Below are 26,369 nucleotides of genomic sequence, written 5' to 3' on the forward strand. Positions count from 1 at the left end.
AAGGTTGGCGGTTCGAATCCCTGTGACGGGGTGAGCTCCTGTTGCTCAGTCCCTGCTCCTGCCAAACTAGCAGTTCGAAAGCACATCAAACTGCAAATAGATAAATGGGTACCGCTCCAGGCGTGAAGGTAAACTGCGTTTCTGTGCGCTGCTCTGGTTCACCAGAAGTGGCTTAGTCATGCTGGCCACATGACTGGAAGCTGTACGCCGGCTCCCTCGGCCAATAAAGCGAGATGAGCGCCACAACCCCAGAGTCGTCTGCAACTGGACCTAAGGGTCAGGGGCCCCTTCACCTTTACCTTTAAAGCTTTCAATGGAGCCTGGACTTGCCTTCATTTTTAGGTATCTGTAGGACGGAGCACTTTACTCTCTACCGTGTCAATTTCTGGCCAAATCTTCTTTTCAGATTTGTTTTCCTGAACTTACTCGTCTACTTCCTTCAAAACCCTGTAGTTGGCATATCATATGTTCTTTTTAAACCCCTGCAGTCATTACTCACTCCTGCAATTAAGAGTGAATTGGGGGGGGTCCCCTCACTTGCTGCTCCTGTTGTTGTTCCCCCTGGCAGCTCCACTGCCACACTGTCCACGTGATGGCAGCATGCCTGCAGTGCCCCAAATGCACGTAGGCTCAGTACCAACTGCTGAACAATAAATTAACAAGCAGAAGGCAAGTTTCCCTTGATGTGTGTGAAATTTTAGTTTTTTCTTATATCATGGTTCTACAAGTCCATATACATAAGAGCCTAGATATTAACTTCCATTACTTCATGTATTCAGGCTATTGTGCCTACAGGAGAGGATGAGTGCATTGCCCTTTTGACAATGATCTGTGCAAGCCTTAGCAGAGAAGCAACATGTTGGCCTTGCATTAAGCCACAGCTTTCCCCCTTAAATTGAGTCCAGATGTGTGATGGAGCTGTAGCAACATATGGAAAAACCCCACTGGCTGCTAGTGAGCAGCAAGTCACTTTGGCAATTGCAAGAGCTTGGCTTGAGGCCTTAAGACTAATTGCCAGTTGTCTTAAGCCACACGCCCCAGCCCAGGGAGCTAAGTAGCTGGGCAGGGGAGGGGTATGCGATGATAACTAGCTTCTCAGAATTTACTTCTGACATTTTATCCTAGCCTTTGCTGCTGTAGGTCCCCTTTGAGCAGTGTAGATAGGGCTTGGCATCAAAAGTAAGTGGGTCTGTCTAAAAATTAAATATTCTGTGTAGCCCCGGTGGGTCCTACCCACTTCATAGGCAAACTTCATCCACACTGCACTCAGCAATGAAATTTGAATGTCATGTGTGGGGCCTATATTTGGAGTGGCAAAGCCCCAAGCATGTAGCACACCAGGGCAAGCACATTTGGCAAAAGAGTTTTCACTCATAACTTGTCAGTTTTTACTCTTGAGCTGCAGTTACTATTTTGAGACGCCTGCAAATTCATTTCACATTCTTGATCTGGCACTATGCTGTCCTGTGGGGTTGGGAGCCTCCAAACTAGCTGCTGCTTATTGACTTTGTAAGAAACATCTACCCTTCTGAAAGCTGAAATGTGGCCAACTTCTCGTCCAAAAAAATCTTTAGAGGGAAGGAAGAGTCCAAGCGAATGCTGTGTATGCTATGCTTTTGTCAGCTTGCATTTCTATGATTCAGGGTTGATTTCAACTTCTAGCTGGTTCAATATTTTGGAGAGGAAGAAGGGCAACGCCCTATTTCTTGAGGGTGTGTGTGTGTGTGTGTGTGTGTCAGAACAAGAGCTGGGAGCCTCTGACTGTGAAGTTGGATGAGATGTAGTATGGAGGGAGATAATAAGGCTGTGTGTGTATACTCAGTCCTCAGAGCCCTATTCAGGAGCAGAAGGGAATGGCCATATGCAACATGACCCTCTGCTATTAGCAGGCAGGATAAAGCATTCAGATTGGACCGGAATGTGTATAAATGCTAGGATCCTTCTGTCCTGGTCCGGTCAACAGAGCAGCACCTTTCTCCAGTTGCACTTCAGGCTTCAGTGAAGCCCCAGTTCAAGTAGAGAGGTAGTCCTCAAGAAAAGGAGAAAAAATAATATCTTTTATTGGGGAATTTCAGGGCAGCTTTTAGCCCTTAGCTGTTGTCACTTTTCTAGTTGTAGCAGGGAGAGGGCTTATGTGGTCCTTGCAGGCTTTGGGATGAGCTTGATACGCCAAGGTGTCACGCAAGAAAAATCCCATTGCAGAGAGAGGATAGCTGCCAGAAGGCCATATTGCCTGTGCTGGGAAACTTCTCTGTCCTATTTTAGCTTGCCTTTGTTTCTTTGCTGAAACATACCTTGTTCTTTGGGGGAGGATTTCATAGACTCATAGAACCACAGAGTTGGAAGAAACCCTGAGGGTCATCTAGTGCAGCCCCCTGCAATGCAGGAATCTCAACTAGATTGGACATGACAGACGACCATCCATCTGTCCAATGAGCTTCTTGGCCTCATTGGCTTCTCGTACCTGTTGCTTCTTCTTGTTGCTTGATAGTTGGCTTAGAAGATCCATTTAGAAGTGGATACTAGCAGTTTTGTAGAGGGGCATGCCTGTGTCATTGATTGCTTGCCCTGGCCTGAAAGAATTGAGATTTAGTAGGAGCCTAACAACTTGAGAGATGAGGTTTGATACAGAAGATGTCACTTTCAGTTGATGGAACCTTTCGCCTTCAGGTTTGATAACCATGTGCCTGTGAGCAGCAACACCACAGATGTCTCTCAAGTGCCATTGGTTGGCAACTGGCTAGAATACTTTTAACCAGCTGCCTTGTATTTAAAATCTTCAGTTATAAATACAATTACATTTGCATAGGTTAGCATAATAACAGAACTGTTTAAATTCATTGAAGTAATATATACATTTCAGCATAACAGCCCTGCATTAGCTTGAATTGTGCTTTATATTGCATATAGTGGTTGGCCTAGGTAGGGACATGCATCTCTTTGAATGGATCAGGGACACCTATCAAGCCAGATGTGTACTACAGTGTACATTTGGCTGCATATTCTCATAGGCTGCAAAGGGAGGTCTCCCTTGAAGGGTTGGGACACATGTCTCTGTGAGTATATATATATGGACCTGTTTTTCTGTTTTATCATTCTGTTGGCATCCTGTAACCTAGATGGCCACTGCACTAACTTTTGATGTTCTGTGGCCTGGCCCTGTGATGGGAGCTAAAGGGGAGTGGGGAATAGTTCAAGGATCCACATGATGTGGCACACAGCTGTAGCAGCTTTTTGGGGGAGAGCATCCACTGAAAGATGCAACTGGTGTGGATGTCATTGCAATTTGTTGTTGATGGAGGCAAGGGCGGTGCAGTCTGCCACAGCTTTTACTCATTGACCACTGAAATACCGTATTTTTTGCTCTATAAGACTCACTTTTCCCCCTCCTAAAAAGTAAGGGGAAATGTGTGTGCGTCTTATAGAGCGAATGCAGGCTGCGCAGCTATTCCAGAAGCCAGAACAGCAAGAGGGATCGCTGCTTTTGCTGTGCAGCGATCCCTCTTGTTGTTCTGGCTTCTGAGATTCAATTTTTTTTTTCTTGTTTTCCTCCTCCAAAAACTAGGTGCGTCTTATGGTCTGGTGTGTCTTATAGAGCGAAAAATACGGTAAATGACTTTGTAAGACAAAGAGGAAACAAAGCTGTAGCTGAATGGTCAAGGGAGATCTGGAGTGGAATTCTTAGGCTGGGGCTGAAAACTCTTGATGTCCCTTCACAAAAACACTTGGCAAGATCCAGGAATGAGGCTTTGAAGCTGGTCGCAGTGGATAACCAAGGCCAGCCAACATCTTTCTGGCAAGTTGATACCTGCTAGAATCATCGAATTGTAGAGTTGGAAGGGACCACAATGGTCACCTATCTAGTCCAACCCCCTGTAATGCAGAAACCTTACGCCCAATTTGGGGCTCAAACCCATGACCCTGAGATTAAGAGTCTCGTGCTCTATCTTTTGTTTTGTTTTATTTGTTAAAGTCATAGCCTACCATTCCTCCTAAATCTGTGATAGAACATTACCGTTAAAAATAAAATCATGTTTGGAACATTTAAATACAGTAAACATAGCAAAGCATTAAACAAATGTTAAAAGAGATATGACTAAATCATGTGTCTGGACATGCCCACTGAATCAGAAAAGTTTCAGCAGGCGTCACAGTGTTAGGATGTCATCTGCCTAGTGCTAGTGGATAGGGAATTCCAGAACGCTGGGGCTGCCACATTAAAGGAATTATTGTCTGTGCCGTTTTGCATGAAGAAAGTCTGAGTTTTGCGCTCTGGAGAAACAATGGAAATAAGCAAGTTGGTGGTATTCAAAGTTTTACTCAAAGTAGACTTACTGAAAATAATGGACCTAACTTAGCTATGTTTTGGTGAGTCTACTTTGAATAAAACTTAAAAACCACCCCATTTGCTGATAACCAGTTGAATGTTATTTCTAAACCAGTTGTTTCTATATTTCCTTCTTCTGAAATTGCAGTGTTGTTGGCATTATGGGGCTAGTGGTTAGGCAGCTTTTTGTGATAATGCTTCTAGGTGTGGGGTTGAAGAAGCTCAGCTCTGTTCTTTTCTCTTTTCTCTCTCCTCCTCGGCCCTTCCTGCCCTCCTGCTGAGTTGAGGCTTTTCCAGGAATGAGCAGTTTTGCTCACAAAGCACATTCCACAGCCTCAGTTCCTTTTTGGCAAGAGCGTTTGCCTGCTGTTAAACCAGAGCCAGGCCCAACTTGTCAACCCTTTTTCTAAGGCTGGGGCTAGAGGGGTGCAAAGCAAAGAGAGGGGTGCAGAGGTGCTCTATTTAGCTGCCTGCTTGAGGGTTGGTTCTGCCTTGATACCTGCTAAGCCCTTGGTGTCTGAGGAGCACTCGGCTACTACCCTCCCCCCCTCCCGCCCCACATTCTGGCCAGACAAACTTGCATGGGACAGTCTGAAATCCCTTTTACTACACCGTCTCCTGTGAATTAATTGAACTTTAATTGAACTTTGTTGGCATACGTCTGTCTCAAGAGACAATGGAGTACGTCTCCAGTGGTGAAGTCAAATCTGTGTTAGCAGCACTGAAATGACTTCCCCAGGGTGCAGGCCTGGGCAGTGTGTATGTAAATTCTGGGCTGCCTGGAAGGCAAGACCCCCCTCTTGGCCTCGAGTAGAGCAATACCTTTGGCACCAGCTTGGCTGCAGGTGTTGTCGGAAGGAGGCATACAAGGCGCCGTCCCACCATCTTAGGGACTCTGGAATTGTGTAGGGGTTTACACTTTAGACTTTTCTTCTCCCGAAGAAATCCTGCAAGGTAGCAGAGGTTTAGGATCAGAGTTTTCCTTCTCCTAGGCACACAAGTTCCATCTGCCCCCATATCCCTCTAGACCACGTGTAGAAACTGCCTTCTTGACCGCTGGACCCACTACTGTTCTCATCTGTTCAATCCATCAGAGCCTGTCTTTGCATGCAGGGAAAGTCCCTAATTCACTGAGGGTTTGAGACCCATTGGCTCCCCTCATCTTTAGCCAGCCAGTCAGAGCTGTTCTAGAAGCTGTCAGCATTTACATGGAAAGAAACTGAGTGTGTGCAGGGCTTAGTTAAAGCACCAACACCTACCCACAGATTTATTGCATTCCTGCATTGCCCTTTTTCCCTTTATGGATCTCAGTGTAAAGGGAGTGAACTCCTGGTCTCCCACTCTGTTATAGGGCAGCCTCAGATCTGCTTAGCATCTGTGATGGAACGACAGCAAGCACCTTCAGGGCATTTTCTGGTGCTGGATTTGAACAAGAGTTCACTTTGCAGCCATATTTGTGGGGTAAGATACAGAGGGTGGTGAAAGGCTTATTGCAGCCACAATATAATCATGTCTAGTCACAACATTTTAACTATCTTAATTACTACATGCAGAGGTAGAAAACATGTCACTAATGTGTTCCCTAATGGTCATTGTAACCTCTTATTATCCTCAGAGCAATTTCAGCTTTCAGTGTGAGTAAAACACACTTCTAGGCAGTCAAGCTTTACAAAAGGCCGTTCTCCTCCCCATTATTTGTTTTTTCTTACAGGCTACAAGTAATTAAATATAGTTAGGTGTGTGTGCAGACAAGTAAGAATATTTGGAGGTTAGCCATTTCTGTGGATTTACTGCCAAGCTAGGATACAGCAAACAAAATAACAGACTTTTGTAGCTGGCAGCACAGCATCAAGTGACTTGTGTTGACAGTGGTGTAGATTGTGTTATATGAACAGAGGACACATTGCTAGATTCAGTCAAAGTAGCAAATTCATCTTGTGCAGTTTGCCGTTCCTGTGAAATTTTGCCAGTGCTCATTGGGATGGCGTTCCTAGTGAGAAACCGCTTATGACAAACACAGGTTTGATAATCCTGGTGTGTGTTATGTTGCCTGTCTTAATATGGGCACAGCTCTTGAAATATAATCAGTAATAATTTCTAATAGCTAACAACATTCAGGGTGGGATGGGCACAGCATTTGGCTCAACAAGCGCCTGGAATCCCTTCTAGTATGCTGCCTAGGCAAGATTTGTGCGCACTGCAGCCTCTGCGTCCCAGTGTCAGAAGTGGAGTGGATGCCAGCCTTGGCATCAGATTTACTCTTAGCTCCCACCGTTAAAGGGGGAGGGCTCCTGTGTAACAGGATGGTTCCTTGACTGGAGAAGCTGAGAGAGGCATATCTGGAAGGCAGGTGATGGGAAGCACTTCTCAGAATTTTCCTGAACCTACTTTGGGGGGGTCTCCACCCCCCAACCTCCTGGAACCCTCCCTGGGATCAGACATCTTTTGGGGGGTTGGAATCTGTTACCCCGTCCCCCTGGGACTCTCCTCCAGGTCTAACTCCCATTTTTCCTTGGGGTCTGACCACTCTTCAAGGGGACTCATGACAGATGGGAAGGGCTTCCAGCATTGATACATCTCTCTTGAAAAATGTAAGTCGCAGGCCGTATGTATATTTAACCTTCAAGTAGATCCCACTGAACACAGTGAGGGTGATCTGAGTCTGGGTGCATGTGATCCAAGTGTGTGGGAGAAAGAAACGGAAAAAACCTGAGCATCCGGAATGCTTCCCTGAATTGCAGTTAATGCAGAAGCAACATAATGGAACTAAAAATTAAGCAGTTCATGCATTGCAGTTTGACAGATATAACCCACATGTTTTTATTCCATTTCCCCCCATCCATGAGGACTAGATCCCCCTGCAAATGAAAATGACAATCCTTGGGTTCCCAGCTTCTTCAGTAGGTTCTGTTCTGACTCTGTTGACACAGTGCCTGCCACCAAAATGTATACTGAGTCAGTCTGTTAGTCTGTCTCGTTCAGTATTGACTTTACTGACTGGCAGCAGCCCTCCTGGGTGTCAGGCAGGGGGTTTTCCCAGCCTACCTGGGGATACTGGTGATTGCACCTGAGATGTTCTGCAAGCATAGCAGGTGCTGACCACTGAGCTATGACCCTTTCCACAAAAGGACCTGCAGGCAGGTGATAAATTTAAAAAACCTGAGCATCCATAAGCCTCTTTCACCTAGAGTTATGATCCTGTGTCAAGGTGGTCCCTTGGTGCTCTGCAGATTGCACTCCTGGTTTTGTGAGTAAGGGGTTGGCCCACTGGCTTGCAGTTCAGTTTCTCGGCACAGAGCCTTCTGGATCTCTTTGAACCTCTTCTGCCTGCATCTCAGTAAGACACAGGTAGCTGGTTGGTTGGTGCAGAAGATGTGGGAAATGGTGTCACTTTAAAAGACTCCATTCAGATTAAATGAGTGCATCTGAGCCTTCAGGGCTTGAAGGAGCAGGTTCCTTTGATGTATAAAGTAGGGACAGAAGGCGTCGTCTGGGTGGGGCAGAGTTAATTAGGATGGAAAACCCTATTTGCCTCCTGCAATTTTCTGTCCATGTTTTGAAATGGGCAGAAAAATCCTGCCTGCAGAGGAGTTCCACAACTGGCAGAAGCACCAGGAGTTTCCGACTTCATCTTATTACCCCAGTTTCTACGTGGATACAGGAAGCATGCAAGAGGAGTGCACCTCCAAAGCTAACCATAAAATGAGAAAACATACTTAACATGCCCGCCAAAACAAACATGTCTTCACCAAGTGCCTGAAAGGGGCCTGTCTGATCTCAGCTGGGACTGAGTGACACTGAATTGAGCCCACAATATTGAACACTCTGGGTGGATCTGAGTTGTGTAATTCCTCTCAAGAGCTCTGTGATTGGGCAGGGATATAAGGCATCCATCAGTCCCTAAGGTATCCTTGAACCTAAGTCGTTAAGGGCTTTGTAAATTAATACAAGAACCTTAAATTTGGCTCAGTAGGAACTAGTTGTTGTTGGCACCTGTTTACCTCGAGAGACAATGGAGTGTGCTTCTGGGGGTGAAGCCAAACGGCTGCACTGGGAGCACCGAAGTGACCTCCCTGCGATACAAGCCTGGGCAGAGTGTATGGAGGCCCTAGGCTGCCAGAACGACAACACAAACACACACGGCATTGCTGATTTGGTCCAAAGGAAAGCAAAGCAATACGTTTGGCACCAGCTTGGCTGCAGGTGTTGCCAGAAGGAGACAGTGTACTAGGCTCCATTCAACCATCTTAGGGGCTCCACTTTGGATTTGTGTAGGGTTTACTCCTTGGCCTCATCTTCTTGCTTTAAACACTATAGTTATATGACAGTAATAGCCTGTCGAGACTTTCTCTGTGTCCCCATGTAATTTCCAGCCCTCCTTCCCTCCAGTGCTGTAGACTGACGGGCCTTTAAAGCTCAGCTTGCGCATTTTCCAAACCCATTTTGATGTATGGATCCTTGGAGCACTGGGAAAGATGAAGATTATTGAGGCCATATAGGTGGCCATTTTTCAAATAATATTTGTGCTGTACAGATTGTAATCTTCATCTTGTGCATGAAGTTACTTGAGTCCGTTTTTTTACAGAACTCAAGTTCAGGCCAGAAAGCCAAGGATTCTTGTGTGACCAGAATAGCCAGTGGATTTAAGAAGGGTGGGACTAGTCACCACCCCAACTAGTAGAAGCCACATTGTGCCTCATTCAAGTTTCTCAGCCTTTTAGGCAACCATGAGGACTAGAAACCCAACGTTCAGAAAGCTGAGCTTCTGAGGATTTTGTTGGAGTGAATACATTTTTCTCAGCAGAAGTGGGCTTGGTTGATCATGGCACATTCAGAGGTGTCTTGCCTGAAGAACATAGGATTTCCAAAACATGAAAGTGATTGACTCCCCTTTTTAAAAAGATGGGGCCTCTCCTAACAGTAACACAGTGTCTGAGCTGAACCCTGTGGGCTGCCTTCTCTGCACCCTCCACCCCGCCAAGGCGTTGACCCAAACGATTGTACTTTCTTGCATGGTTCCATCTGGTGAAGCAACTTCAAAGTCTGTCTCATTTTGGCAGGAACATATGGCCTTCCATAAGTGAGGAGGGTTTTGCGGTGGGGATATCTCAGCCTCCGTTCAGCCTACACGCACAATTGCTTTCATTTATGGAGCTTAGACACTGGGTATATTGAGGAGAAAAGGCCATATTTTTGTCTTGTCTTATGCCCCAGGATGCTCAAACATGTTGCTACAGGTTCTTTGCTGGGATGGAAATAAAGCGATTTAAATAAGAGTCAGCTAAAGATTTCAATCTTAAGCTTTTAAAGGCCTTTTGTCAAATAGCTCTTGTTTTGCTGTGTGCCCAGGGAAGGTTAAGCCCATGTGCCTCTAAATCGTCTTCACCAGCCAAGGATGCCTGAGGCCAGTTGCTGGAGGACTAAAGGAGGGCAAGGGGGGCAGCAATCAGACAGCTCCGCTCTTTTGGCCAGGCAGCAGCAGACGGTCAGGCTCCTTGTCTTTAAGTTATGCCTGGCCAGTCCAAAGACCTTTTGCTGCTTCCAAATTCAAGGCCAGATGTTGCTCACACCTGTTCCCGTCTGTCCTCAAAGGGGCCTCTGAGAGCTTGAGTGCCCCAGAATCCCTGCCACTCTGATCTGGAGGCATTGATACACTTGCGGAACAGAAGACAACAGTCCCTTCTTGTTCACAAATGTTGCATCTGTAGCATGGCTCGGCAAACTAAGGCCTGTGGGCCGGATCAGGCCCAGTTGCCTTCTGGATCCGGCCTGCAGATGGTCCGGGAATCGCCACGTGGATCTCCTGCACGCGGATCCCTCATATGGTGGCTGCGCCTCCTCCCTCCCTCCTCCTGGCTTCTCCCTGCCCTGCCTAGAGGAGGAAGGGGGCTGGGTTTTGTTGGTGCCAGCAGCAGCAGCGCTCGAGTGGCCGCCATTTTGAGCAGCCCCTCTCCGCAGCCCTTCTGCACGCTGCTCATCGTCCCTCCACTGCTGCCACCAGCCCCTGCTGCTTGTAAGACACAGGTAAGCAGCCACAGGGGCTCGTAGTGCTCTTGCATCATTTCCCCCCCGTCAAAATATAGTCTGGCCCCCCACAAGGTCTGAGAGACAGTGGACCGGCCCCCTGCTGAAAAACTTTACTGACCCCTAATCTATAGGTTCACTTCATTTAGCCAGCAACTATAGATTTTCTTTCATATCATTTGCTCCAAGTAGGCTTGCATTCTAAGGAATCTCTGCTATTTTTTTTTAAAAGGAAACATTAGTCTTGGCAATGCAATATAATATAGGCTCCCCATAGTTTATGCAGGTTACAGAACCCAGTTTTCCTTTGTACAGGATTGGGACCATCCCACCATGTCCCCTTTGACTTCTGTCTTCCGGGTATGTTACGTTATAGTCTGCCTTTCATACCTTAAAATACCCTTGTGGTAAGATGTTGTGTGTAGTCTAGGAGCCAGCAATAGAAAGGGGATCAGTTCTCTTCCTCAGAATAAAACATCAATTGAAATATTGAGACCTGACTGGATAATGTGGCTTACTTTGATTTATCATTTTAAAGTGAACAATGTTTTCACCTGTCATTGTGCAAAACAGCCTTGTTCTCCCCCTATCTTTCTTTTAAGAAGGATTCCTATGCAGATTCTTGCTTAGTCATGTAGTTTTCCGGGCAGCCTAGACACGTCTCTACATCTCAATCTTGCTTCGCTTCACAGGGCTCTCTAAGGGATAAATGAACTGTTAAACACACACACTTCCTTTTATAGAAATCATAAATAAGAAGCAGAAATTGGAGAGGGCTTAGCTGCAAGTTGACAGATCCACAAATATGACCTGAGAAATAAGCAGATTAGGAAGTACAGATGTTTCTGGTTGGATTTGAGCTGTCTTGGTTGGGTAGCTAGGGCTTAGGATGTGGAATTGAGATGCATTGATGTATCATGCCCAATCTCCGCCTCTTAAGAAACATCCTCAGGTTTTATTTTTGTGGCAATCCAAGTTCTTCTGGGTTTTTTTGCCCTAGAATCAGGCTGCCAGCTCTGTTATTTTTTGACCTCATGTGCTGGCCTGTACTTTGACATCTGTCTCTCTCTTCTTTTTGCAGCGTTGTGAAGGAAGAAATCTCAGACGACAATGCAAAGCTTCCCTGTTTCAACGGCCGCGTGGTGTCTTGGGTAAGCTGGATTCTTGACTGGGTTTCTTTTTCCAGGCAGCCATGTACAGGAGTGGTTTGACCATGTGGGCAGGTTAAGCAGCCGTTTCAAGTGACATATTGGAATCCAATTAGCTGAAGTGCCCCTCCTCACAGGGCCTGTAATTGCAATGCCTAATTCTCAGGTTTACTGCGCCTGTGTTGCCTCCTCATCTTTGGTTCTCTGGCCTCTACCCACCCAGCACCTTCTCCTTTTCCATTTAAAACTGAGCATGCTCTATTCCACCTTGCCCAACTGGCCGCAAAGGAGCAGCAGCAGCAGCCTTGCCTAGGAAAAAGAAAAGCAAACACAGCTTGTCCACTTGCTGGTCAGCTGGCAGGCTGGCATGCCGGTTTGAGCACTTTATACCACACTGGGCTAGGAGTTCAGCTCAACCATTGGAGAGGAAGGCAGCAGAAGCCTTAAAACTTGGAAGGTGAAAGAATGTGAGAGTTAGCGGCTGTGTGCATGTGCAAGTCTCCCGGTAGTCCTAAGCTGAAGCAATTCCCTGTTCTGTCTTCACTTGCCCTGCTTATACTTTGATGTGAGAGGAGCCAGGGCTTTTTATCCCCCCCCCTTTATCCCTTAAAAGCTTTTTGCAAGGTAGTTCCTTCCAGTGAATGCCTTAATTTTGCACATGTTCAGCTGAAACCAGGTGGACCACCTCAGAGTAAGGAGGGTTGGGGTTCACATTCTAGGCTCTGGAGCACATCATCAAGCAGGGCGCAATCCATAAAACCCATTTTTGGATTCCTTTGGACTCTTAACCCAGTGGGTAAGAACCTAGCAATGTAAAACTTTCTTAAGCATATCTACTCAAAGGTAAGTCCCCTTCCGTTCAGTGGAACATACACTGAAGCAAGGGTGCATGGGATGGCAGCCTTGGCATGAAAGAGGAAGGAAGCAGGGAGCGACTCATTGGCAAGTGACAACCTCTTCTTTTCCTTCCATGGCTGGATATTGGATAAGCTCCAGTGCATCCTCATGAACTAACTGATTGTTGCTGGAAGTAGATGGATCTTTGGTATGTAGTCATCAAAACAATTCAGTTTTATGCCACTGATAGAAAAGTTGGGCAAGTTATTGTGTTTGGGGACATGCTTTAATCAATTTGAATTAAAATTAATCAAGACCTTAGTAATATGTAAGTGCAGCATGGTTCACCGGTGTTTCCCAAACTTGGGTTTGCAGCTGTTGTTGGACTATAACTCCCATCATCCCTAGCTAGCAGGACTAGTGCTCCGGAATGATGGGAACTGTAGTCCCAAAACAACTGCAGATCCAAGTTTGGGAAACCTTGGTTCAGACAATTATTCCTCATTTTATAAACCATTAGAAGAAAGGATCCTGGTTAATTTTCCTGGTTCATTAACCAACACTAACGTAGATTAAAATGCTGAAACTAGGTCAGTACACGTTTTCATAATGGGAAAGATCTCGTACCACTGCTAAGCTCCCAGCTCCTTTAAAGTCTCTTTCAGTGTTTGCCTGTGGAATGTAAACATCTACCCTAATTAGGTCCAAAGCTAAACTAGCAATATGCTAAACAAATCAAGACAATCTAAATTAAAACCTCTAAAGTCACAGGCTGCTTGGTAGGTTCGATAGGAGTGAATGTGTAAAACTGATTTCTGACTGTTTGATATGCTGTAAAACAGCTGCTGTGTAATGAAGCAGTGTCTTTAGCAGCCTCTTTTTGTATTTATTTTCAGACACATCCAGATAACTTCTGTGAGCTTGCTTTTACAGCAGCCATAGAATGGGCTGGGCTGCCATAGTGTGTTTTGCTTCAGGAAGCAAATGTCTTAGCCCAGTACTGGCTGCACAAGCCAGATGTCGTCTTCTAATACCACAGGTCCCAGTGGAGTGTTAGTTCTGTGAGCTTAGAGGCCCGGATTTAGGTTGACGCTTATGCTAGATTTGGATTCTGAATGCTTTACCATCAGTTGCCCCTTTTATGACATGAATAATATCAAGACTGCTCTTGTCCCTATGATTTTAAGGAAATCCTGCACATGTTGTGCTCTACCAGGTTGAGTAGACCTCATGTTTTGGGTGCCTGCCCGAGGCTGGAAAAACCAAGGGGTGGTTCACCACTGAAAGCCCGCAACTCATGACTGGTGCAATGTGTTGGTTTTATGGGTAACACATTGTGCTGGCCTGTTCTAGGGTGCAACAGTTTGCACGGTCGCTTTACTGTGGAAAAAGTCCTTCTTAGCTTCTCTCTCAGGCCAGTCAGTCACAGAACTGCTGATGCCATATTAATATTGCCAGATGCTCCAAAAATTGCTGCGCTGGCTGGTGGTGATGGGAATTGTAGTCCAAAACATATGGAAGGCTCCAGTTGGGAAAGGCTGTTGTAAATGGTTGAACTTCAGCAAGGCCTTCTTTGGGGCTCAGTCCTGTTCCTGTAATGCAGGGACAGTGATAATGTATGTGTTCATGCATCATGCATAGCCACTGCTTCCGCCTTCCATTGTACTGTGTCACCCACTTCTGGAAGGGGGCCACCCACCCACACGCAGGAGGAATCCAGAGGATGGAAGAGGAGGAGATATATACACACTATGAGCAGACATCTGTCCTCCCTGCTGCCTCGCTACCCCCCCATCCCTACTCCACCACCCTCCATTACAGATTTTGACCCATCTTCTCTTTCTCATAGAACCCAGTAGTCCTCATTGACCTGTAACGAAAAATGAATGAGGCTGCAGTAGGAAGATGTTTGATGGGGAAGACAACCTGTCTTGCTTATCTGACACTGGTATCAGTTATCACTTACCTGGGATTTGGGAGGGGGTGGAGAGACACCATATTTCCACAGCATCAGCTGCGTTTCTGTTTGGATAAAAGTTGAGGGGCAGTCAGAAACAGAAACAGAGGTTGGGGAGAAACAAGTCTCATAGATATGATCGGACCAAAAGTTAGTTGCAGCTGACGCTACAGCCCCTTTCACCCCTGCCCTCTGACGGATGTCAGTGGCTGCCGTCAATCGCCATGGGAGACATTGACAGAGCAGCAGCTGGGAAGGTTGGGGCAGCAGAGAGGTGAGGGGCAAAACCTGCCCCCTTTTAGAAATAGATGACCTCAGAAACAGCTATTTGCTGTAGAATATCCTGCTGAACTATATAGATTACCAATGCTTAGTAGCACCCAGTCCTAGAATAGTCATTATCATTCCACAAATATGGCTTCTAGCACACAATCCTGAAAACTTCATTTTGAAGAATAAACGAAGCTTCTAGCCCGTTTACCTGCAAATCGGGAAATACTCTAAACCCATTACTGTGTTAACAATCTGTGCTAGACAGAGTGTTGTAGAACTTTTGAATAGCCAGGTGTGAGATCTCTGCATTTATTCACCTTTCTCTTGGCAAGGTCCTGGCCCGCCTCCCCCCACTATCCTTTCCTTCCTTTTGCAACGATCCCACATTCTCAACCCCTGAATATTATCCAATTAGAATAATCAGATTTCCTAACTGGCAGGGTTTATTCCGGGCACAGAATTTTGAGATTTCTAGGCACAGCCTTTTGGCTTTGTATGCCATCTGTTTCCTAGCAGGACAGCTGGGCCCTTTGAGTGACGAGTGGCCTCTTCCTTTGTGCATTGTGCCTGTCGCCTCCTGCTCTCATATCCCCCATGACTTAGGGGTGGGGTGAGGGTGTGTGTGTGTTGCTGGGTCCAGACACTGAGGAGCTATTTCAGGAGTGTGACTCTAATTTTAGGAAGATGGGGTGGGGGAGTTCAGCCAGAGTCCGTCCAGACAGCTCAAGAGGCCAGGGATTAGGCAGGATTGTTCATCCAAGGAATCCTGTCTTCAGGCATGTTGGTAGACGGATTCCCAGCCTGTCGCTCCTGGGAGAAAGAATCCACCTACTTCCTGTAGCTGCCAAGTTGGTTCTCAAGGCTCTTCTCTACATAAAGGTAAAGGTACCCCTGACCGTTAGGTCCAGTCACGGACAACTCTGGGGTTGCGGCGTTCATCTCGCTCTATAGGCCGAGAGAGCCAGTGTTTGTCCGCAGACAGCTTCTGGGTCATGTGGCCAGCATGATTAAGCCGCTTCTGGCGAACCAAAGCAGTGCACAGAAATGCCGTTTACCTTTCCACCGGAGTGGTACCTATTTATCTACTTACACTTTGACGTGCTTTTGAACTGCTAGGTAGGCAGGAGCTGGGACCGAACAACGGGAGCTCACCCCGTCGCGGAGATTTGAACTGCTGACCTTCTGATCGGCAAGCCCTAGGCTCTGTGGTTTAGACCACAGCGCCACCCGCATCCTTCTTCTCTACATAGGTTTCTTTAAACATATGCATTCATTTTAGCAGAAGGAAGTAACTAGTAAGTGATGGTTTAGTACTTTTAGGAAGTACTTGATGCAGGGGAAATGGTTGCAGCAGCACCAGCAACAGTTAAAGAACATCAAATATTCAGTGGGCTATCCTTGCATCTCTGTTTTAATGTCAGTAAACTGTTAGGGACATGGGTGGTGCTGTGGTCTAAACCACTGAGGCTCTTGGGCTTGCCAATTGAAAGGTCGGTGGTTCAAATCCCCGCGACGGGGTGGGCTCCCGTTGCTCTGTCCCAGCTCCTGCCAACCTAGCAATTCGAAAGCACACCAGTGCAAGTAGGTAAATAGGTACCACTCTGGTGGCAAGGTAAATGGCATTTCTGTGTGCTCTGGCTTTTATCATGGTGTCCTGTTGTGCCAGAAGCGGTTTAGTTATGCTGGCTGCATGACTCGGAAAGCTGTCTGTGGATAAATGCCGGCTCCCTTGGCCTGAAAGCAAGATGAGTGCTGCAACCTCATAGTTGCCTTTGACTGGACTTAATTATCTGGGGTGCTTTACTTTTTTTACCTTAGGGTGTCCCCTCCCCATCTTTTGTAGCTTTGTTTGTTACTATTTTTAGCCTGCAAACTATTTTTAGCCTGTTTGTTACTATTTTTAGCCTGCAAAGCTGATTTTTAGTCTTCCTCTGAAGACGCTTTTTGCAGGTGCCTCTGTAAGTGCTGTGGTTTGTCCTTTATCCCTGCAGTTAGAAGTTAGATCTTGGCTCCCATCCCAGCTGCACAACCTCAGAGTGACATCCTTATTTCTTATAGTGTCACTAAACAGATGTACGTAACTATATCAACAGGCTGCTTCGTTATATTGCAATATTTTGAACCTACGCTTCAAAATGGAAGAGTATTTTTATCTGCCTAGGCTGGCTTACCTTCAGCTTGTTTTCTCCTTTCAGCTGGTGTCTGCTGAGGGATCTCATTCGGACGCCGGGTCTGTCTGCGCCGACAATCAGCCGGAGCTGCCGCCCTCCATTGAGCGTACTGGAGGGATAGGAGACTCCAGGCCTCCTTCTTTTCAGTAAGTTGTGTGTCTGTGTCTGTGTATAAGGAGCAGCCTTACCTTGAGCAGGGCGAAAGTTGAGCAGTTTCTCTGCAGGAAGCACGTTCAAGGTTCCATTCTCTGCTGGCAAAAGGGAAGCTTAGTCTCTGCCTGTTTCAAGTGGCAGGGATAAAAGTTAACACTAGAGAGACCCAATTCCTGAGCATGGTAGCCTTGTGCCTGGAGTGCTCTCAGCACGGGATCCACAAAGGAAACTGAGACCACTGTTGAACTTACTGGGCTTCTTTCCTCTTTTAACACTTAAACTTGACACAGTGGCTTATGGACACTGTTCTCTGGCACCCACCCCTGCCATATGTAGGAGTGCCCATAGCTGAGTCTTAATCCCCAGTAGCTCCTGTTGAAAAGGATCACAGATTGCTGGGAAATACCCTGACCTTGGAAAGACCTTGGAAAGTTGCTCCTGTTCAGAGTAAACAGTAGCAGGCCAGATGAATTGATGCTTGGCCTTGGGGTAAGGTGCCTTCATACATTGCTGTTGCTGTACATGGCTACCTTCATGTTGAACAAACCTCAGACCTACCCTAGAGGAATAGGGGAGCAAGTGGGATTCTTGGCAGCATCATGTAAAGGTCTGTAGGTGCAGCCTGAGGACACTGGGAGCGTTGGCACTCCAGATAGCTGCTGGCTTCTGCCCCTGACCAGAAAAAGTATCTAGTGCAGCCTTTTCTGGAGTGTACTACTTCAAGGAGCCATGTGTTTAGATGTTTTCCTGGCACATGTGAAACTAGCAGGAAGAAGAAGCCTGATAACATTTCTCTCTGATATGCTAGGATTTTTTTTACATATAGAAAGAAGAGTGCATTTGGTTTTTTAAAAAAAGAAAATACAGGAAATGCCAAATATTCAGGCCCCCATCCTGCCGTCTGACATGGTACAGTCCAGAAAGGATTGCACAGCACACCTTTTGCATGTTTTAAGTTCTGCCCTCAGCCTTTTCTTTTAAGCCTCACTTTTGTGAGCAAATTTGAAGGAGGTGCTTCTGCGCAGTTTTTTACTATGTGTGTGTGTTTGTTTGTTTGTTACTCTGCAGTCCCAATACTGGAGGAAGTCGAGAGAACCTGGATAATGAGACGGAGACTGACTCAGTGGTATCGATACAGAGGGAAAGGCCGCGCAGGAAAGATGGACCTGAACATGGTGAAGTTTATTTCCTAGAGTTCAACTGGCTATAGTAGTAGTCCCCACCCCACCTCTATCAAAGTCTGCTCTGCAGGCCGTGCTCTTGACTCCGCTGCTGTGTGCATGGGTCAGGTTCATGCCCATCCTCAGGCCTTGGGAGGTCCACCTTCCCTGCCGCCATCCCAAGCCAACAATTTTTGAAATTCCCGTGCAATTCAGGGCCCCAGCAGCCCTGTACCCACTCAGGGCCTGGCTCCTCCACGGACCCAGCTGCCCATCTGACCAAATGGGCAGACTAACTTTCCCTTTTAAAACAGAGATTGAAAAATGATCTGACAAGTTGTGGGGAGAGGGACCCTGCTCAAAGATTGCTTGGGACTCAGGAAGGCCTTCCCCTTCCCATACTGCTCGTGAAAACTGGGTTCAGATTTTTAGTTTTCTGCTAATGGAAAGAGTTTGCCAACGAGGGCTGCTATGTTGATATAACCCTCTCCCACTCAACCCTGCCAACCTCCTTCAGGGTTGTTGTTCTGTAGGATTGCCTAGTTTGCACAGTGTGTTATGAAGGCACCATTATTTGTAGGCCCCCTTATATTTTCGCTTCCCCATTGCTAGAAAGGCAAGTGGTGATCTTTTCCCAGGTGGGATATATATTTGTTTGACTCTTTGAAGGCCTTCTCTTCTGAATGGTTCCCCTTGGCCGTTGACCCTCTCCTCCTTTTACTCCAGCCCCCAGGGTGAACGGGACAGCCAAGGCAGAACGGCGGCGGGAACTAGGGGGCTATGAAAGCTCCTCCACCCTCATGAGCAGTGAACTCGAAACCACCAGCTTCTTTGACTCAGATGAAGATGATTCTACAAGCAGGTAAAGGAATATTCATGGCTTGGGAGAAAGTGACCTACTATGACTGGAGTCTGGTGAAGGATCCCAAATAAAAACTCCTCAGTTCCTCTTTCCAATCTAAGGCTTCTCCCTTGACTCGCCCCAGTCATTTCTTCCTCCAGAATCTAGTCTCCCTGGAACAGTTGCAGAAGCAAAGAACTGATTTGAGTTCCAGAGATTTGGCCTTTCTTCACATTGTGGCAGTCAGCCAGGGTTTGCAAAAGTGTGTGGACTTGCCAGGGACCTGACCCTGACTCTCTTGAATGTACGCGTAGGAGACACTTTGTTCAACTGTGCTTGTCTTATTTGCACACACTGCAGTATTTACCTGTGCATCGTTTTTCTTCTAAAGAAGAACCGTAGCATCAGTATTAGCCTGGAGTTTGGTAGACTGCGTGCAGGATATCTTTCATCTTCCAATTGCTCATATTGCCAAGTTGGTTTAGGCAGTTTTCCCTCTGTCCTGAACATTGCTCTGCCACAGTTAGGAACAGCTGCAACCAGAAACAGACTGTTGAGTGATGTGAACACCTCCCCTGCCCCCAAAATACTCTGTAGGTATGTTTTGTTCACCACCGGCTTTTGTTAGAAAGTTGCCCACCAAACATGTTCAAAGGAGGACAGTGTGTATTCCAGTTCCTCCCCAGTTCCCTTAACACCAGGAATGGGATACCTATGATCCAGATGTTGTTGGGACACCCAACGCCCGTCTGCTCCAGTCAGTGGTCAGGGAAGATGGGAGTTGTAGTCCAACACAGGCCCCCCCTCCCTGCTTTATGCAAGAAGCAATAAATGAAACTTTTTAATGGTTCGCCAGGTTCCCCATGGAGTCATATTTCTCCCACAGTGTAAATCAGTCTTTGCCGAACTGGTGGCCCCCAGATGTTTTGAACGACAACTTCCATCAGCCACGGCTGTGCTTGCAGAGGCTGATGGGAATTGTGGTCCAAATCTGAAGGGCAACATGTTGGCAAAGCCTGGCACAGAGCGCCTCTGCAGCATGTGGCCTAGCCTGTTCTAATCTCTTGGAACACATTTTTGTGATGCATCTGTTCTTTTGCTGCTTTGGTTTTGTGTGTGCTTGGGGACAAGAAATGGGTGGAAGAGGAGGTCCTCTCTTGTGCAAGGGATTGGCCAAGGTGGCTCCCTGACATCTTCTAATTATGTTCCTAGTTACCCAGAGGGGTTTTTGTTTTGTTTTTTGGCCTCCTTGCTCCCTTTTTCTGTGGTTTTCCTGGTGGCCAGCTTGTGAGCCTTGCCTTTGCCTTCATACTGTAGGTTCAGCAGCTCAACAGAGCAGAGTAGCGCCTCCCGGCTGATGAGAAGGCACAAGCGACGCAGGCGGAAGCAGAAAGTACCACGCATTGAACGGGTGAGATGCCTGGGAGGGTGTCTGGGAGTAGCGGGAGTGCTACAAGTGACCTCACGAGTGGTTGGGCACAATTTAAAAATTAAGGGAAAAAAGGAGAGAACCTCTGAGGGCATTGTTACCCCACCCTCTCCACAGGTCTTGTAAGTGGCATGTAGGTTACGTTTTGGGTCTCATCCTCTTCCTTTCTATTGTAGTCCTCATCCTTCAGCAGCATCACAGATTCTACCATGTCGTTGAACATTATCACAGTTACCCTCAACATGGGTGAGTACAGGTAGTTGCTTGAAGCCATTTGGCCCACATAACCCAGACTAGGATGGCGGGAAGGAAGTGGGCAAACGGATATTTTGCATCTCAGGCCTGATTGCCGAAGAGAAAACTACAGTCGTACTTTGGATCCCAAACACTGAACGTTTTGGCTCCTGAATGCTGCAAACCCGGAAGTGAGGGTTCCAGTTTCTGAACGTTCTTTGTAACCTGAACATCTGACACGGCTTCCAATTGGCCGCAGGAGCTTCCTGTAACAAATTGGAAGCTGCACCTTGGTTTCTGAACATTTTGGAAGTCTAATAGACTTCTGGAACGGATCTCATTTGACTTCCGAGGTACCACTGTGCTGGATTTCTTCTACCGTAGACAAAATGTTATTTCATAATGTAATGTTAAATGGCCTGTGCCATTTATTTATTTTTTACTAAGTGCTATATGTTTATATCATTTTCCATTTGTCCGCAGTCTCTAGTATGTGCTACCACACAGGTAATGCCTATCTCTGTGTGTTCCCCTCCTTCCCCCCCCTTTTTTAAAGCAGTTTCCTTTTTTGCTTACCAATAAAACAAGATGATTTAGATTTGGTCATCCAATCCCCCCCCCCCCAACATTTTCAGCCTGTCTCTATTTTCTGTTGTCTAAAAATACCTCAACACTACAAACAACACAAGCAACACAATGACCAGTATACTAGATAGCACTGCAATTCTTATTGCATAATATACCGGTACATAATTTGGTACAACAAAAACAAAATAGTGTTTTTGTTTTTTGGTTTTGGTTTTGTTGTACCAAATTATGTATATTATGCAATAAGAATTGCAGTGCTAGCTAGTATACTGGTCATTGTGTTGCTTGTAGTGTTAAATTTGCAACACAGGGGTTTGTTGTTCTGTCTAAAAATACCTAACAGGCATTCCTTGTAGCTAGTTAATGGCCGGACTAGATTAATGAAATGCTGGCCATTGGTTGTGTGCTGTTCTAACTGCACAGATATCTCCCCTTCGGGTTCCTTCCAACTCTATGATTCTATGTTTGTACAGAGAAGTACAACTTCCTGGGCATCTCCATCGTCGGGCAGAGCAACGAGCGTGGTGACGGCGGCATCTACATTGGCTCCATCATGAAGGGAGGGGCTGTGGCAGCCGATGGAAGAATTGAGCCCGGAGACATGCTGCTGCAGGTGCTTTTTAATTTTTTAAAAACTTTGAGAGCCAAATGTCCAAGAGGCCTTGGTTTCATGCTATACTCACAATATGCGAAGCTCAATGCGATGCAACGCGCAAAGGACTGGGGAGGAGCAAAGCAGCCACAGGTTTCTGTCCAGGAGCCCACATCGTTGAACACTGAGCCTAGGGTTTGGCTGAGCATGACGTGAGAACCAGGCCTCTTTCTACAGAATCCTGTGTGATCACGACAGAGATTTCAGTTATGGCTCAGTTGGAAGGGCATGAGACTCTTAATCTCAGGGTTGTGGGTTCAAGTCACACGTTGGGCAAAAGGGGGTTGGGCTTAGATGATCCTCCTGGTCCCTTCCAACTCTACAATTCTGTGATTCTATACCAGAGAGTGTACTTGCTCTCTCTGGAAGTTTGAGTTCACATCTCCGTAGAGAAGCGCAGGTCAGAGATAAAATCAGGATGGCTGATTTGGAATGTCTTGTTTGTGTAAATGATGTGGGTCTTATCTCAAGGGAACCCTGGGGCCATGATAAACCCTCTGGGCTGTGTACCTAAGGCAGTGTTTCCCAACCGGTGTTCCGCGGCACACTAGTGTGCCGCGGAACGTTGCCTTGTGTTCCGTGGGAGGGAGGCGGGCGAGGCGGGCGGCGAGAGGCGAGAGGCGGGGCGGTGGCGCGGCGAGCACGCGCGGGGCGGCGAGCGAGCTCCCTCCCACATCCCATCGCCGCTTGCTTCGGCCAGCCTACTGGAGGAAGGCGCGAAAACCTCGCGCATGCGCAGGCCTTCCGCCTGCGACAGCCCAGTAGGCCGGCCGAAGTGAGCGGCGATGGGATGTGGGAGGGAGCTCGCTCGCCGCCCCGCGTGTGCTCGCCGCCCGACTCGCCCGCCTCCCTCCCACGGCACACCAGCCTACCTCCGTGGGAGGGAGGCGGGCGAGTCGGGCGGCGAGCACACGCGGGGCGGCGAGCGAGCTCCCTCCCACATCCCTCCCCCCTCCCCCGCCCACTCTGCCGGAAGAGCCGCGAGGCGTTCGAAACCCGGCGCGAGTCGGAAGCGGCGGTGCGATGCCCGTGGAGGAGAACGGCGGAGCCTCGTCCGGGAGCGGCGCAGGTGGGGAGCCGCCAAGAGAGGCTGGGCTGCCTCCTCAGGGTCCGGGGGGAGGGTGTTTATTGTGGGCTAAGGGGTCTCCTGAGCATGTGCAGAGCGCTCTCCGCCTCGCCCGCCCCGCCCCTCAGCAGAAAGCCCACGAAGGAAAGCCCAGCAGCAGCACCCTTCTTTTTATCGCTTATTGTGCAGGCGAGGCTGCCTCCCCCGATGATATAGATATGAGAGAGGAGGAAGTCAGAGAGGTGGAAAAAATATGGGGCTGGTGTCGGTGGGATTATAACCTCCCTCACGAGGATAAGTCGGAATTTAGCAAAGTAGGGTGCAGCTTTCCTCCCCCCTCCAAAAAACAAACAAACAGAAAAGTTTGTAGCACTGATCCTGAAGCCAAAGTACAATTTTAGCATGCTGCTATTATTTTCCACCTCATTTCGCTTTGTAGCTGGTGACCGGTATCCATTACTTGTTGTTTGTATTCTTGATGAATGCTATATTATAAAAAGACAACAACAGGGGGACAACGGAAGAATTCGGGAAATAGATGGTGGCAAAGGGGTTGGAGGTCTTTTAAGATAGAGCTTTCAGGAGCTAGAACCAACAAGTACCGTGTTGTGTGTGTGTGTGTGTGTGTGTGTGTGTGTGTGTAACACATAACAAGAAGCAACAAGTACTGTGTTTTATATATGGGTTATTTTGTGCTAGTTCTTAAGGCAGGCATATTCAAAGTCTGCTTTGGGGCCCAATTCGACCCTCCGGCCGGTTTTATCAGGCTCCTGTGGCAGTTCATTCATTTATTGCTGTCAAATTCTTTAAAAAGGTCAATAAACCTTGGGGGGGACATCCCCCCAAAAGCTCTTCAATCCTAAAAAAAAGCTCAACTTTGGTCGGCCCTCATGCATGTTCACTTCCATCAAATCTGGCCCTCTTTGAAAAATGTTTGGGCACCCCTGCCTTAAAGGGCTTCAGCCTCCCAGAGTGGCGGGGAATAATAATAATAATAATAATAATAATAATAATAATAATAATAATAATTAATTGACAGGTGGTGTTTTTCTAGGTGAGGGGGTGGGGACTGTAATAACAAAAAAATCAGCTGTATATCAACCGCTGTTTTGCAATGAGGAATTGCAAATAAGGAAGATCAAAAGGAGAATGTTTTTTTTTGGGGGGGGGCTCTCTTCCTCTTCCTCCTCCTCCTCTCGTTCTTGCTCCTCTTCCTGGCAAAAGGGCTGCTGAGACCCCTTCTCTCTTGGGTGCCGGTGGGTGCTGTGACGTTGACGCTGCTGTGGCAAGTGCCTTTACTTAGCAGAGTGCATTCCCCTTTACACAGGAGGGGAGGGAAAAAATTGAAACTTACACTTTCGTGCGTCCCTCCCGTCGCGACGCTGCGCGCTGACGTCACGGGGCTGTAATGGTGGTGTGCCTCGAGATTTCTTTCATCAAACAAGTGTGCCTTTGTCCAAAAAAGGTTGGGAAACACTGACCTAAGGCTTTGAAAGCTTAAAACCTGCCTGTTACTAGGCAAGAACTGTCAGATCTAGGAAAGCGGCCATAGGTGGGGGGCAGAGCACACATTTTGCGTGTACAAGCCCAAAGCTCAGTCCATAGCATTTGTTTAAAACATCTTTAGTCAGCCCTTCACTGACAAGGAACCCCAGGGCAGAGAACAACAAAGCAATTAGTATTCTGCAGTACAAACACTAGAGCCGATAATACATCAACGCAACCATACCCCACAAATGCTTGGGTGAAAAATAGGTCTTCAGGTGGTGGCAGAAACTGCTAGGTGATTTCTGTTTCAGATAGAGAGTTTTCTATCTCAGAGGGATTGGCACCAGGGGACCACCACTGAGATAACTGCATAGCAGATCTCAAATGCCTGCAGCACAGCTGGGAAAGTCTGCCCTGCTGATCTTAATGCAGAGGCAGTTTCATATATATGAGCAGATTTTTCCTTTCTTTTTTTAAAAGATATTTATTAGAGTTTCCAATTTTTTACAAACAAAAAGAAAAAACAAACATAAAAATATTAAAAACACATAAATTTCACAACTTATTTTCTCATAACTTATTTCCCCGACCTCCTCATACCTCCCCTTCTTGTATACCCAGTTTGAATTGTTTATACAGCAAATCCTTATCTCAAAGCATTACAGCTTAAAAAGGGAAAAAAGAAAGAAAAAAGAAACACCTTATTTTCTCTCCAACATCTTAAATTGTTATAACTTTAATTTCTTGCTTACAAAAAGAAAGTCATTTTATCATAATTACAGCTTGAAACCACTTAATTTCAATCCAACATCATTCAACATTCCTTAATTTTACAATATTTTTGTAAATAGTCCTTAATTTTTTTCCAGTCTTCTTCTGCTGACTCTTCTCCCTGGTCACGGATTCTGCCAGTCATTTCTGCCAGTCCCATACAGTCAATCAGCTTCATCTGCCATATGAGCAGATTTTTCAAGTATTTAGGCCCCATGTTCTGTAGGGCTTCATAAATCACCCCTAGCCCCTTGAATTTTGCCCAAACAGCATATTCTGAGCAAATGGAAATCTTTCAGGGTAGGCGTTCCATGCCCCCAATGGGTTAAGTCACTTAGAAGCCTAGCTGTCACATTCTGCACTCGCTGCAGCTTCTGGATCTTCATCAAGGGTAGCGCCCCCCCCCCCAGCACATTATAATAGTCCAGCTGGGAAGTCACCACTTCATTGGTCACTGTAATCAGACACTCCCTGTCCAGGAACTGCTTTACCTGATGAACCAGCCATAGCTGACAGAAGGTGCTCCATGCTAGCCATCTCATTGTCCAAGGAAAGGGCAACCCCACTTGGAACAGGCCAGAAATCTACTTCTCAGATCTGATAATAGCCCATGCACAGCTCCTCTGTCTAGTTTGGTTTCAGTTTTGTGACCTCCTCCAGTCCACCACTGTGTTTAGGCATTGTTCCAAGACGTGTACAGCCTCACCTGATTCAGATGGGAAGGAGAAACATGGCTGGGTGCCACTTTGCTCCGTGATGCTAAATAGCATGAGGGATACAATGGAACCTTGCAAATCCCCGCAGCACAAAGTGTGCCACAAGGCTGAGCAATAGCTCCCTTCTGAAACTGGCCCTGCAGGTAGTAGTGGAACCGCCAGATCACTGTAGGCTTCCTAACCCACGGAGCTGGTCCAGGAAGATGCCTTGGTCAATGGCATCTAAAGTCACCAAGAGATCAAGAGAAGCAACAGCCACACTCCTGCTGTCGCGCTCCTGATACAGGTCCTCAGTCAGGGGAGCCAAGGCTGTTTCAGCCTGAAGCACAGGACTGAACCCAGACTGGAAAGGGTCAAGGCAATCAGTTTCTTAGAAGACTATCTGATGTGGAGCAGCCACTGCTCTCTCCAGCACATCTCTACCTAGAACTAGGTGGTGGGGCTGGGAAATACTTCTACCTGATGGTGACCAGATTGATCCATCTATCCCAGGGGTCAGCAGACTTACTGCACCTCGGGCTGGTGTCTCCAGCG

The 26,369-nt window shown here is 47.0% G+C and overlaps 1 protein-coding gene across 3 annotated transcripts in view; it reads left to right on the forward strand.

Annotated features, from left to right (window-relative positions):
- DVL3 (dishevelled segment polarity protein 3) overlaps positions 1–26,369 on the forward strand; it is a 55,794-nt gene that overhangs the window by 17,360 nt on the left and 12,065 nt on the right. For all 3 annotated transcript variants that reach the window (XM_082224158.1, XM_082224157.1, XM_082224156.1), the window contains exons 2-8: positions 11,433–11,502; positions 16,762–16,883; positions 17,959–18,065; positions 18,777–18,912; positions 20,209–20,302; positions 20,497–20,566; positions 21,616–21,755. In XM_082224158.1, the coding sequence (XP_082080284.1) occupies positions 11,433–11,502; positions 16,762–16,883; positions 17,959–18,065; positions 18,777–18,912; positions 20,209–20,302; positions 20,497–20,566; positions 21,616–21,755 (739 nt within the window). The remainder of the gene's footprint in view (positions 1–11,432; positions 11,503–16,761; positions 16,884–17,958; positions 18,066–18,776; positions 18,913–20,208; positions 20,303–20,496; positions 20,567–21,615; positions 21,756–26,369) is intronic.

The sequence above is a fragment of the Podarcis vaucheri genome, assembly GCF_965113315.1.
Source record: "Podarcis vaucheri genome assembly, chromosome: 5".
In the NCBI taxonomy this organism is placed as follows: Eukaryota; Metazoa; Chordata; class Lepidosauria; order Squamata; family Lacertidae; genus Podarcis; species Podarcis vaucheri.